Here is a 14,111-nt window from a genome sequence, read left to right on the forward strand (position 1 = left end):
TTTGACCATCTCCGTTTTCCCTGACTACATAGCCAAGACAGCCCGGGCCGCGTTTAACGAGTTTCGGCGTCAACTTCGTGGTATTGAGGGCGCTCGCTATGGAATACTTCACCCAGCTCGGCTTCGCATTACATATAACGGTGTTCAGAAGGACTTTATTTCAGCGGAGGAAGCAGGAGACTACGTTAAACTCTTGATATCGGGGTGAACTGCATCACCTACACAGCGGCGTCTTTTTCGCTCTTCTTTTATTATTATTTTTTGCGCTCGGCCTTCCAGCTCTACAGAATTCGGATTGTTATTGAAGATATTGTCGTTGCATTACTCCACCTACATTTTGTGGACTTACTCCTCTTAAAATGTACTTCTGTATTAATGTGCTTCTCTGTTTCGATGCTCTGACCGGGTTAGAGTTTCAGTTTATTTAATTTTATTAGTGTTATTTCCTCGGCTTTACGTGCTACACTGTTATATTATTTGTTACAAGTCTTTAAAAGGTAAGGACATTACATTTATTATTCCGTGCAGACTGTTTATCAGTCTTGGTAATTTTGTTGGTTAGTCCAGCTTTACTCTCCGAGTTGTTTTCACATTGTGGACAACATTTGGTTTCTGTAGGATACACTGCTGTCTCATTTGTTTATGGAGACTTTGGGTGTGGGAGTTTGGAGGATTGTGAGAGTAAGCGGAACACGCCAATGCTTTGAAGGATGTAATGTTATTTAATTGTGAATCTGTTTTAGAGGATTTAAATTTAACATGGTGAACAAATTATATTATAGAATTCAGGCAATTTTACTGGGGTTATCTCATACAGTGTGGCAAGTAATAATCTGGAAAGACCTTTGTAATATCACAGTCTAAAACTGGATTTAAAGAGGAGCAAATTAGTAAATGAATCACATGTAAATGAATCATATGTAAATGAATCACATGAAAATGTATCACTTGAATATGAATCTCATGAAAATGAATAAATAAATTAAAGACGAAAACATGTCTTCCTTCATTATACCGGCGAATAAACAAGGCTGTCAATGCTATGCATGGATCTGGCTCTGTTCCCACCAATTTTCAATTACACCAGTTCCTACAAAGCCTGGACTTGACCCTGTGGTGCTCCAGAACTACAGACCAATTTATAACCTGCATTTTCTTGGAAAGATACTTGAGATTACTGTAGGAGCTCACTTTAAAGGTCACATCACCTCCAACGACATGTTTGATGTATTATAGTTTATATTATAGTCTATAGGGTTTAGGCAGAACCACGGTACTGAAACTGCCATAGTCAAGGCTATAAATTACATGCTAGCTGCGTTGGTCAGGGGGGTCGCTGTATATGCTTTTGACACAGTATGCCACAACATACTTTTGCACAGACTTGGAAAAAAAATGGTTGGCCTTACTGTTACTGACCTTTCCTGGTTTAGATCATATCTCTCTGACAGACAAAAAATGTTTTAATTGATAGGTTTTGGACTTATCAGTTTAGGACTCGCCTATCCCATGGTGTTCCTCAAGTATTAGTTCTTGGCCTGTTGTTATTCATCATAAATACAGTCCCCTGTGAAAGTATTGGAAAAGCAAAGGCAATTTTTATTTTTATTTTGCTATACAGTGAAGAAATTTCAGCTTTCAGGTAGCCAAGCTGACCTCCAGGCTTGACTACTGAAGTGCAGGGTCTTAACACACTTCAGTATGTGCAAAACTCAGTTGCTACAAGACCACGAGAACACCCATACTCCAAAAGTTACACAGCCTCCTAATTCTCTTCCATATACAGTGCAAGATAGTTCTTCTGGGCTTTAACGTTCTGCATGCTCTTGGCCCAACCTACTTATCTATCCTCCTCCTACCATACACACCTGCACACATGCTTAGATCCTCTGACACTCTCCTGCTCCCAGCTGTAGGAGACAGGGCTTTTAGTGTCGCTGCTCGTAATCTGTGGAATTCTCCCCCTCTCTACCAACGTTGTAAAAACTCATCGTTTCCACCATGCATTTGCTCACACCCCAATGACTGCTAAATTTGTGTCATAGATTTATATACACATATGCATTCTTGCCCTTTTATATTCGTTTATTTACCTTCATTATTAACTGTGTCATTTAAATGTTAAATGTTTAAGCTTCACTTACTTTTATCACTGTTTAATTTTGTGTATTTTTTTCTTCTAATTGTACAGTGTCATTGGGTACATGATAGTTGCTTCAAAATTATTATTATTATTAAATTAATACTATAACTTTCAGTATATCATTTGTGTAAAAGGTTTGTACTTTCAAAGTTACCCTTCAGTCAATATCAAAATATCACTGAAAATAGAGAAAAAACAACTTACTTTTTTCTTCTTCCTGTGATCTCCAGGAAGTTTGTATGATGCAACGTTCTGTTGAATATTCCAAATGATTCATGGGGCTGAATGTGTTCAGGTAACAGGGTTGAGTGAATGAAATAAACCATACACTATACAGCCAAAAGTATTTGGACACCTGACCGCTGAACATCCCATTCCAAAACCATGGGCGTAAACGTGGCGTTGTTCCCCCTCTGCTGCTACAACAGCGTGGCTATGGGGATTTGTCCGTTCAGTCACAAGAGCACAAGAGGTTGTGGGCACTGATGTCTGGGAAGAAGCTCTGGCATGAGATTGGTGTTCCAGTTCATCCCAAAGATGTTCAGTGGGGTTGAGGTCAGGGCTCTGTGCAGGACACGCGAGTTCTTCTACTCCAAACTTAACACATCATGTCTTCATGGAGCTCGCTTTGTGTACAGGGAGATCGTCATGCTGGAACAGGTTTCGTGTAGATCACTTAGTTCCGTGAGAAAAAGAGATCCTAATGCTATAGCATACAAAGACATTCTACAGTAGACTACTGTGTGTTTTTTGGGTTTTGGAGAAGCCCACATAATTTTGGCCGTATAGTGTACAGCATGTTTTTGCATAACCTAATATATGACTAATGGAAAAGGATGTTTCAGGCCATGTGATGTTAAATATGCAAACATTAATGCAGAAACAGTGAGGCTTTTGAAGTATTTTATTGATTACATTTTAAGGTGTAGTTATAGTGGGCTGGGACAGGCAATCCTCGGAAGCTGTTTATCTGAAACGTGCACATAGGTTGTTGTAAAGTACCTTTAATTTACCTTTGTAATTTTAATATCACTGCAATCATGCATCACTGCTCTTCCATTAGACTAGCCATCATAAAACTCATAAATATACTAATAGTCATTCCACCAAATAGCCTTAATAAATATACAGAATATAACATTTCCTAAAAATGTATCCAGCATTAGGAAACTACTTAAAGCACATCCAACAGATGTTTCAATGCATTATTGATAGCTGTGCTAATCATGCCCTGGTCTAGGGGTTTAAATGTGTTAAAGTGGTTTCATATTTCTGTTTTAATATGCAGAACACAGCAACACACATTATCAGCACCGCCATGAAATTGGCTTCAGGAATCTAGTTAGGAGGCCTACATCTTATCGGTGTGTTCCATTCTTTCGCAGCGTGCGGCAAATTAATGAAAATCACAGGACCCGTGACCATAAAAACGTCAGGCACGCGGTTCGGTGCATGGATGACCGACCCAATGGCATCTCCAAGAAACAACAGAGTGAGTCACTTTTCTTTCTTTTGTGTCCCTAATGGTTTGGAGCAGTGGGATCTGAGATAATTGGTGGAATGAATAAGACCTACTCTTGTATGGTGTGGTAATTGTGGTCATGTGGTACATAAACACTCACTTCCTGTGTAGATGGCTATCTTTCAAAACAAGATAATAGAGCTATCTGTTTAAATGTCAGCATCAACAAATCAATAATGCATTATGATTAAAGTGTTCTGCTGTTCAGGCTAGCGAATTAACTGATTTAATTTGAGCAGCTCAATGACTCCTTCATTATACTACCTTCATGAGGCAAACCTGGGCTTTGAAGCTGTCCTATACACACTATGTACTCTACCAGTCAAATGTTTGTATACCCCTGCATATCAAAGGTCTTCATTTGGACTCTTTTCTATTTTAGAATAATAATGAGGATATGAACACTACGAAATAAAACGTGGAATTATATAGTGACCAAAAAGTGTTCAACAAATCCAAAATGTTTGATATTTTAGTCTGTTTCTGAGGTCATCCTGGGCTCATTGCTGTCATTAGAGCATTGCTGCTGTGTTGTGGTTTGAGCAGGAGTGATGAAATTAGAGTCATTTGTCTAAAGAGTGATGGTCAGTTTGTTAATGTAGACTGTTTCTTTCTCTCAACACACTGCCATGTAAATGAATAAAAAAAGATAAGGTTTTTTTCCTAGGCCTGGTGGATTGCCTGCTAGCATTTGTAGGTACCATAGGTCGGTGTCATACGTCTCAGAGGATGTATGTGTTTGCCCCAACTTTCCTGGCTTGTAGATGTCATGTGATAGGGGAGAGTTAGCTAGTGGATGTGAATTAGCCAAATCAAATTGGGGAGAAAAAGGAGGAAAGAAAATGAAAACACATTGTTTGATGGCTTTTCTGGATTTCAACTGACCACCTTACACAACATTCGCTGTGCTGGACATGCCAAACACCAGCAAGGTGGAGCAGGTGTAGAAACCCATGGTTGAAGTCTTAGTTAAATACAGTATGGTCTCCTTGGTCTCTTGAATTGTCATTGAATTGTGATATTAATATAAATACACCTGTTCTTGGAAAAGCTCAGAGATCATATCTAAACAAAGACGATGAGAGCGTCATCAAAACAAAAGAGCTATCAAAACAAGGCTGGGGCACAGTTCTGGAAATCAGGGTCTGGTTATAAAAAGACATTTTTCACACTTCTCATGGAACATCTCATGGAGCGATATTAAATACATTATTAAAACACGCCTAGAGGAGACCATCCACCAAAATTCAGTGAGTGTGTGAAGAGTGTATTAATCATTATGCAAACACCACCATGCTCCACAGTGTACAGGTAGATGTTATTTTCAGGGTAATGAGCAGTGTTGGGTTTTTAGCAACTACAGCATTTTGTGTCAAGCCCAAAAAGTTCCATTTTAATCTAATGGCAAACTCCAAACAGGATTTCATTGACATTTATTCATTTAGCAGACGCTTTTATCCAAAACGACTTACAAATGAGGAAATACAAGCAAAGCGATCTATCGAGTGGAGACCAATACAAGTAGTGCTACCGTACAAGATTTATAATTGAGTTTCAGAAATACCTCCCCTCCACAATACCTTGAAGCATCTGTCTGAGACAAAGGATTCCACCCAGCGCAGAGCCGTTCCGGTGATGCCCAGGCTGGAGAGAGTTGACAGGAAGATCTGATGATTCACAGTGTCGAAAGCAGCAGAGAGGTCGAGTAGGATTGAAGGTTGATCTTGCTAGTCGTAAGGCTTCAGTGACGGAAAGCAGAGCAGTCTCCGTGGAGTGACTGCTTTCGAAGCCTGATTGCTTGGTGTCCAGGTGGTTGTTCTGGGTGAGAAAATTGGAGAGTTGATTGAAAACAGCTCTTTTTATATGGTTTGACACTCTTCCATAAATCCTGGCATTGTGGAGTGTTTGGGCTGTGAACATCTGAGCTGTGGACCTCTCCAGCAACTTCAAAGTTACCATTGGTCTTTTGGTTGCTGCTGTGGTTCAAGTGCGGTAATAAACCAATTTCTAAGGATAGAATCCAATTTAAGCATTAAGCTGAGTAGATGAGCAGACAGTGTGTTGCTCAAGGACTATTTTGCAATGCAGGTATTTGATACCACTGCCCGAATTTATACAATCTGTTCTTTTGTGTTTCATGCAGGTCTGGTACATGGACACATACACCAACAGCAAGGTGGTGCGAGAGTACAAATCCATGGCAGATTTTGTCTCGGGTCAAGAGTCTCGAACGTACTACCTTCCATTTAAGTGGGCGGGGACCAATCACGTTGTGTATAATGGATCGCTATACTACAACAAAGAGCAAAGCAACATTGTGGTCAGGTACAGCTTTGAGACAGGCCGTGTGCTGGCTCAGCGGGCACTCGAGTACGCTGGCTTCCACAACGTCTACCCGTACACCTGGGGAGGCTTCTCAGACATTGATCTAATGGCTGATGAGATGGGGCTGTGGGCTGTCTATGCCACTAACCAGAATGCAGGCAATGTAGTGATTTCTCGCTTGGAGGCTGAGACGCTGGAGCCGCTTAGCACTTGGAACACAGAGTACTCAAAACGCAATGCTGGCGAGTCGTTCATGATCTGTGGAACACTCTATGTTACCAACTCACACCTTACTGGGGCAAAGGTCTACTACTCCTATGACACAAAGACGTCCAGCTACGAGTATGTGGACATCCCCTTTCACAACCCATACTTCCACATCTCCATGCTCGACTACAACGCTCGGGAGAGAGCGCTCTATGCCTGGAACAATGGCCACCAGGTTATCTTCAATGTCACACTCTACCATGTCATCAAAACTGAAGACGATTCATAAAAACACAACAGAGAATCTCAGTGCCAGATTTTTCCTATTTGCCTGGAACGATGGCCATCTTCAATGTCATGTTCTACCATGTTATTCATAAAGAGACAAGTGGTAAGGATAGGGTGGAGGTGCTGCAGGGCTACAACACAATGCTCTTATTTGCCTGGAACAGGATCCACCAGGTCATCTTCAACATCATGCGCTACCACATTATCAGAATCAACACAACAGACGAAGGGGCCAGTGGCTATGACATGATTTTCTTAGGGCCATTTTCAAACTTGCTCATCAAAAAACCAAGGACAGCATAGAAAACGGATTTATAAACACAGAGAAGAAGAGTCCAGTGGCTGTCACAGGCTTTTCTTGTTCACCTGGAACTACAGCCACCAGGTCTTCAATGTCACAACCTACCACGTCATCTAAAATGAGCATGATTCTTGAAGAGTCCAGTGGCTATGACACCATTTTCTCACTCTGCCTCATCATCGAAATTGATTGCAGCTTCTCAAACTTCAGCAATCACCCTATTTCATTCAGAAACACTGGGTGTGGGGCAGGAATACACCCTGGGTGGACTTCCAGTCCATTGCAGGGCACCATGCACACACGTTCACACCTCGGGGGAAATTAACATAGCCAACCGGAGAACCTGAAAGAAAATAAAAGAGAGAACATGTGAAAATCCACATGAGGACAACTCATAAAGACAATTTGCAAGAAGATTGGTGTCTACAATATGAGCAAGGGTCTTCAAATTTACACTCCACCACATCATTTAAACTGAAGACTGAAGTTTTTAGCTCCATGATTTTGTTGTTCACCTAGATCAGGGGTCATCAACCGGCAGACCATGGTCCAGATGCAGAAATAAAATAAGCCGTGGACTCCAGGTTTCTAAAATTATATATATATATATATATATATATATATATATATATATATATATATATATATATATATAGTGACTAGTTGCATGCATTTATGCAAATGATTTAGCTGAAAGCAGCTCATATGCCTGGAGACTATCTACAAGCTGAGGGACATTAGCTCAGAAAGGAGAGCATTTTTCACAGATTCTTATTTTATTTATCCTCTCTGGTCTAATTAGCGAAGTGACTAGGAACTAATCGATAATGGTTAAGCTTTAAAAGGTAAGTTGAATACCCCTGATTTAGAGCAACAGAGCATGTCGTCTTCAGCATCACACTCTACCACTTCATGTAAACTGTGGATGATCCAGACAGACAAATTCTAAATACAGGGAGGAGTCAGGCCACTGCAGCACGAGTTTCATGTTCTCCAGGAACAATAACCACCGTCATCCAAACGGATAACCGATCGACTCAGCTTACATCCTTCACAACATGACTTCATTATCCTTTTAGACCCACCAAGTCATCTTAAACCACATTCTCGTTAAATCTGAAGAAGAAGAAACGGAGCCCGAGGAACGTGGTGGATGAGAAGCGATAAACAGAACGATAAATGGGAGTCATTGCCTTTTTTATTTGACAATGAGCGACAAAAGGACGTAATGTTTTGGTGAATATACGGACAAGAACGGCCATAATGAATGAATGAAAGGCAAAACGAATGTTGAATTCTTTCAGTTCTCGACACTGATGACCATGCCTTACCTAGTTTTGTGCAGTTATTAGGTTTCAGAAAGCTTTTTTTTTTTTTCTTCTCCTGCATGAACGTTGACCTTTTTCGTTCATTGTAATTTATTATTGTCCGAGTGTTAAAAAGAAAACAGCTGTCTTGTGGAATATGTTTTAATAACCAAGTCAGTCCTATTTAGCAAGAAACTGATTAGGTATCCCTTCGTATAAAGCATCATGACCTTCTAAATATCAACCAAATGTGAATTCTATCCTTCTTCATGTCTGTCAGAATGAATTGTTTATATGAAATACACTAACGGCCCAGTGAGATGGTTATCCGTTACGTATTTTAGTATACATGAAGTGGTCAGGGGCATCCAGAAGAGTGTGTGACGGATAAAGTGGAAATGATGAAGGTTATAAAATAAGAACAATTTTCTCTTTTTTTTTTGCTGAGTCTTGTGACAGGCCGGCTCTCTGAAATCGGGAATTGTCCCACGTTTCCTTTGATGACTTTGAGTGCGGCTCTGCTGCAATTTCAATCAACATGAAAGGCAGAGGAGCGGCAATGATTGGAGTCCCTTAACTGCAATTTCTTCCTCTCATGTCAGTGTCAAGATCCTCTGTCTGCCAGCACAAAGGGAATTTAAATGCTGCCCAGCAGATCAGCGGGAGGAAATGGCAGCACCTCCGGGATTTTGTTTATGCATCCTTCACACCTGTGCTATCACATACTAATGGCCTTCACACACACACACACTTACACGAGACTTAATTACCTTCTAGTTATCTCCTGCATTTGTTATATGTTTTATAGCTGGTTAAAGTATTTGGTTCGTCATCATTTTCCCCACCAATCATACTCGATTGTTTCATAACCACACCCACACCAGTTTCCCTTTTCCTTCTCAAGGCCCGACTCACGAATCTAATCAAGCAATCACGCGAGGTCACGGGTTCACTCGGTAATACTAAGCTATATTTTCAGGCATGTATAAAAATCGACGCGTAGCTGTCCTGATTGGTTTCTTAACTGCTACTTTTGCAGATGGAGCTGCGAGTTTTCTCTTTCCTGCAGTGACGTGACAGCTGCTTCAGAAGCAGTTAGTGGGAAATACTGGAAGCCGAGAACAAATCAAACAGCACTCCTGGTTCTCATTTTCAATTCCACAGACAGCAATAAAACCCCACGGTGAAGGGAAAAAAAAAAAAAAAGGAAAGCAGCCGTGAGCGCTCCATCATTTCTTTCCCTCTGAGTATTGATATTTACCACTGTATGTGTTTTCTGTTTGCTCTGTCTGAGAATGAGCATTACATTTATTTTCATACTGCAGGACAGTATTTTCTTGCAGGAAACATACTTTCTACACAGATGGTCCTTCTACATAAACCTGGCTAACGTGGCTGTCTAACACGAGATCCTCGGTAGCCAGGCAGGAAGTGATGAAATCTGGACGGGACGTCTTTAGGCCTACTGGGAAAATGTTTGGTTTAGGCTATCCTTTTCTTGAAATCACACTGGAATGGGCAAAATGTTGTAATTAACCTGTTTTTAAAAGAACGTTTTCACTCTGGAACAGTTTAGAGTGATTGTGTTGAAATTTTCAGTAACATACAATGGAAATTTTTTTCTTTTTTTGTTCTTGTCCCTGTAACATTTCTAATTCCTGATTCCAAGATCTTGAGCTCTGTTAATGTTCTTCATGTTCTTCGACCCATCCTATGTACAAGATGTGAAGATCGTCTATTTGAAGCTCACGCGGTTCCAGTCAAGGTTCCGGGTTTGTCCTGGTCTGCTTGATTGCCTGGTGATTTTAAATAAACACCCTGCACATGCATACTTGACAGAAAGTCTCTTTATTGACTGTTGATTCGTGTATGTGGTTCATTAAAAAAGGATAAACACACAGAGACAGGTTCATCCTAAACTAGCGGCCATGATGCCGTGCCGTGTGGAGTTGCTCCATTTACAAATGGGCTCATGAGAGAAGCTCGCAATCTCCTATTTTGTTTTACTCATTTATTTATTTACAAATTTACATTACAGATATCGTTCTATACGATAAGGAGGAATTTCATGTGCTACTATTTTGAGATGTTACTGGGAGTCATATTTAAATGAAGCGTGTACGTGCTATTTCAGTCTTTTTCTTCATCTCCTGCACTGCTAGCTCCTCAACACAGCAGAGTGACTCCGACTCAGTGCAAACGCTGAAGTCGAGAAAACAAACATGATAGTGTTAAACAAACATTTATTAAATATGAATGTACATGTTTGACGGTAAATAATGTTTTTTCTTTTCATTTATTGTTCACATGTGAGCTGAAGTATGAAATTCAAATGTTACAGTAGTCCTAAATGATCAAATCTAGAATCAAAACACGTAGGGTGGTCAAGGCTTGGGGTTACGCAGATTCATAATGTCCATTTAGGATCGTTTGCCCAAGAACCCCTGAGCTAATCAAATGCAAATCTACGGTATGTTCGCCAATCCAAAACACGTGCAAAATACTGGACATCAATATCAATATCAATATCAATCCTAACAACAGAACTAGCAGACACTAAGGATAAGGAACAACCTAGGAATCTGAAAGACACAAATTAGCATGGCTTAGAACAGAGGATTAGCACTAGCAAGACGCCACCACAAGCTGGTGTAAAAACCATAGCCTAATGGGTACGAATAAAACAAATAAGAAGAAACAGCTGCAAAAAAAAAAAAAAAAAAACCATCCTGCAGTGTGTTCAGGGTAGAGCTGGAGGAATAAAAGCGTCAGATTAACTGTGTAACACCAGGCACTACGGGCCATATTCAGAGCACACGCATCGAGGAGTTAACACCGTGCTAAACAGTCAAGTCCATAGTGTATGATCTAAACATCGTTAGATTCAGACGTTTAAGTGCAAAAGATACATCAGTGCAGTGTTTACATTGGGAAAGTTCCTCGTAATCAGAGTCGGGTTAAGTACATGCTTAAGGCAATGTTCTGTGCGCCAGAAGATGGAGTTTTTCCCTAGTGTCTAAACCACCGCCTTTAAAGATCAAAGATACAAGTAAATACTATTTATAAAAGACTAATATCTTTATATATGAATAAGAAGATGCCGAGTGTTGAAAAAAATACTAATAGGAGTCTAGTATATCACTAGTGCATTACTGCATGAATAGTCCTAGCTGTAATTGTCAGCTTTATCACTGCAAACTTAACAAAATGGCTTCCACAATCATTATTCAGCATCATATAGAACAGAATAGAATAGCGCTTGAGCACATCTCAAAATAACATCCTGTTATATGACATCATATCACATACATACACTGACTGAGCGCTCATCTGCTGAACTTCAAGTGCTGTTAAGAATTTTCCACCCCGTGTGTATCTCTCACATAACTCCCGAATAACCTTTACGTCTGTACTCACATCACATCTGAGGTCCGAATTTCAGCATTAAATCCCGACTCCACCCCGAATATGGCCCACTGAAGCGAAATGTCAGGCGGCGTTTGTGTGACTTTATTCTAAAGTGACAGTTAACTTTAGAAAACTTGATAAGGTAGGGATTATTCCGATACGCCAGATTGAGGCTCAGATCGAACTTTAAATGCTGTCTAAGTCAAAATCAATAGCAAAAAAAAAAAATAATAATAATAAAATAAAAGGAGGCCAGATTCTCTGGTTAAAATACAATCGTTCTTTAAATCTGGTCTCTGTTCCCTAAAGCCCTAATGTAATAAACATTTTATCTTTCAGCTCTGCAGCGAGGTGGCTCTCACCTCTGGAGAAATAAAATGGAAATTTCTCCACGTCTCTTCCTTTCTACTAAAGCCTTTGTTGAATATCTCTGCCCCACACACACACACACACACACACACACACACACACACACACACACACACAGAAACTACATTGTCCAAGAAATGACCTGAATTCAACTAAGCCTTAGTGGCATGTAATTGTCAGTCAGTGGAGTTATCTTCCCCTGAATGTTTAAGAAATGAATAAAGGGAACATCTTTTGGCTCCAGCTATAGAAGAAGAAGAAGAAAAAAAAATCGCTCTTTTACCTTAACGACCATGTGTGCGCATTGCTTTCATGTTTAAATTCATTTTCCTACACGACCTCACAGCCAAATTAAAAAGCTAACAAACGATCCTGACTGTAGAAGCAGCCCCGTGATTGTGTGCCTAATAAATTAAAATGTCAGCGCATCCTAATGAAATCCAACACAAAGAGCGGGCTAAGCCTCATAAAGCGTAAACTACAGAGCTCGATATTTTCACACGATTGATGTGGAGTGTACGCGTGCTCTTCTCTGAACGAGGCCTAATTATTTCCCCGCATAAACAAAAACACTCAGGGCCAGACGAAGCCAGGAGTAATTGGAGGGCAGATCAACAGCAAGGTTTTCTTTAGTGTTGGAGAAGGTGCCACTGATTTCCATATCAATAACCGGGACTTCTTACTAGCTCCGTTTCGGTTTCTCGGCCTCTGTAGCAATACCGGAGTTCTGACTGACGCCACGGTGTTAAAACAAGAAGTCTGGGAAATCTTTGGACAGAAATCAGGACACCGGACAGATAATCTGTCTCTGAATGAATAGAGAAGTCATTTTCATATGAATTTCACACAAACATGGAAAGACAACAGAGATTAAATGAAGTCCCTGAAAGACTTTGAGATTAAACTGAGTCACCAAAAGACTATTCATGAAAGACTTTGGAGCGTCAGTGCAAGGCGTGAGAAGCAGACGTGTCTTGGCTGATGGACAGCATGTGCGGTTGTTGTAACGTCCTCTAACTGAGCGATTCGGTCATTAAGTACGACTCGGTTGAGTATGAAAGTGAATGAAGCTCATACATCTTAATTTACATCGGCCATTTTAGGCTTAATTGACATTTATGATGAAATATTAGCTTGCACAGTTCGTCAGTCGAGCAGACGGATTGCCGTGTGTGGGAAGTAAACTAGGTCAAGAGCTCGAAGGCTGTGGAATTGAGATATGGCTGTGAGATCAGCGCAGCACCTACACACGTTATTCATCTGCCGGGTGCTTTCATGCAAAGTGACGTACAGTACAGGAGACACAGGATCCATCTGTCAGAGGAAACGTTTAACTGACGGGCCTAAACACCGGTGCTAGCAGTGAACAGTAAACCAATACAGTAATACCATCTGTTAATACAACCTTGATCAACTGACATTAATGGAGTAATGTGTGTGTTTTAGTTCAGAGACTGTTAGTATTCACGTCAGTAGTCGGTCAGTAGTTACGTCCTCAGAGTTCAGGTGTTTCAGCGTCAGTAGTCACGTCCTCAGAGTTCAGGTGTTTCAGCGTCAGTAGTCACGTCCTCAGAGTTCAGGTGTTTCAGCGTCAGTAGTCACGTCCTCAGAGTTCAGGTGTTTCAGCGTCAGTAGTCACGTCCTCAGAGTTCAGGTGTTTCAGCGTCAGTAGTCACGTCCTCAGAGTTCAGGTGTTTCAGCGTCAGTACTCGCGTCCTCAGAGTTCAGGTGTTTCAGCGTCAGTACTCGCGTCCTCAGAGTTCAGGTGTTTCAGCGTCAGTACTCGCGTCCTCAGAGTTCAGGTGTTTCAGCGTCAGTACTCGCGTCCTCAGAGTTCAGGTGTTTCAGCGTCAGTACTCGCGTCCTCAGAGTTCAGGTGTTTCAGCGTCAGTACTCGCGTCCTCAGAGTTCAGGTGTTTCAGCGTCAGTAGTCACGTCCTCAGAGTTCAGGTGTTTCAGCGTCAGTAGTCACGTCCTCAGAGTTCAGGTGTTTCAGCGTCAGTAGTCACGTCCTCAGAGTTCAGGTGTTTCAGCGTCAGTACTCGCGTCCTCAGAGTTCAGGTGTTTCAGCGTCAGTACTCGCGTCCTCAGAGTTCAGGTGTTTCAGCGTCAGTACTCGCGTCCTCAGAGTTCAGGTGTTTCAGCGTCAGTACTCGCGTCCTCAGAGTTCAGGTGTTTCAGCGTCAGTAGTCACGTCCTCAGAGTTCAGGTGTTTCAGCGTCAGTAGTCACGTCCTCAGAG

At 41.1% G+C, this 14,111-nt stretch overlaps 1 protein-coding gene across 1 annotated transcript in view; it reads left to right on the top strand.

Annotated features, from left to right (window-relative positions):
* Window positions 1-7,348, top strand: part of olfm3a (olfactomedin 3a) — a 47,116-nt gene extending 39,768 nt beyond the window's left edge. The window contains exons 5-6 of the mRNA XM_053625188.1: window positions 3,529-3,635; window positions 5,809-7,348. Coding sequence (XP_053481163.1) covers window positions 3,529-3,635; window positions 5,809-6,486 — 785 coding nt within the window. The 3' untranslated portion in view covers window positions 6,487-7,348. The remainder of the gene's footprint in view (window positions 1-3,528; window positions 3,636-5,808) is intronic.
* Window positions 7,349-14,111: the final 6,763 nt, after the last annotated feature.

This window comes from Ictalurus furcatus, chromosome 1 (assembly GCF_023375685.1).
Source record: "Ictalurus furcatus strain D&B chromosome 1, Billie_1.0, whole genome shotgun sequence".
Classification (NCBI taxonomy): domain Eukaryota; kingdom Metazoa; phylum Chordata; class Actinopteri; order Siluriformes; family Ictaluridae; genus Ictalurus; species Ictalurus furcatus.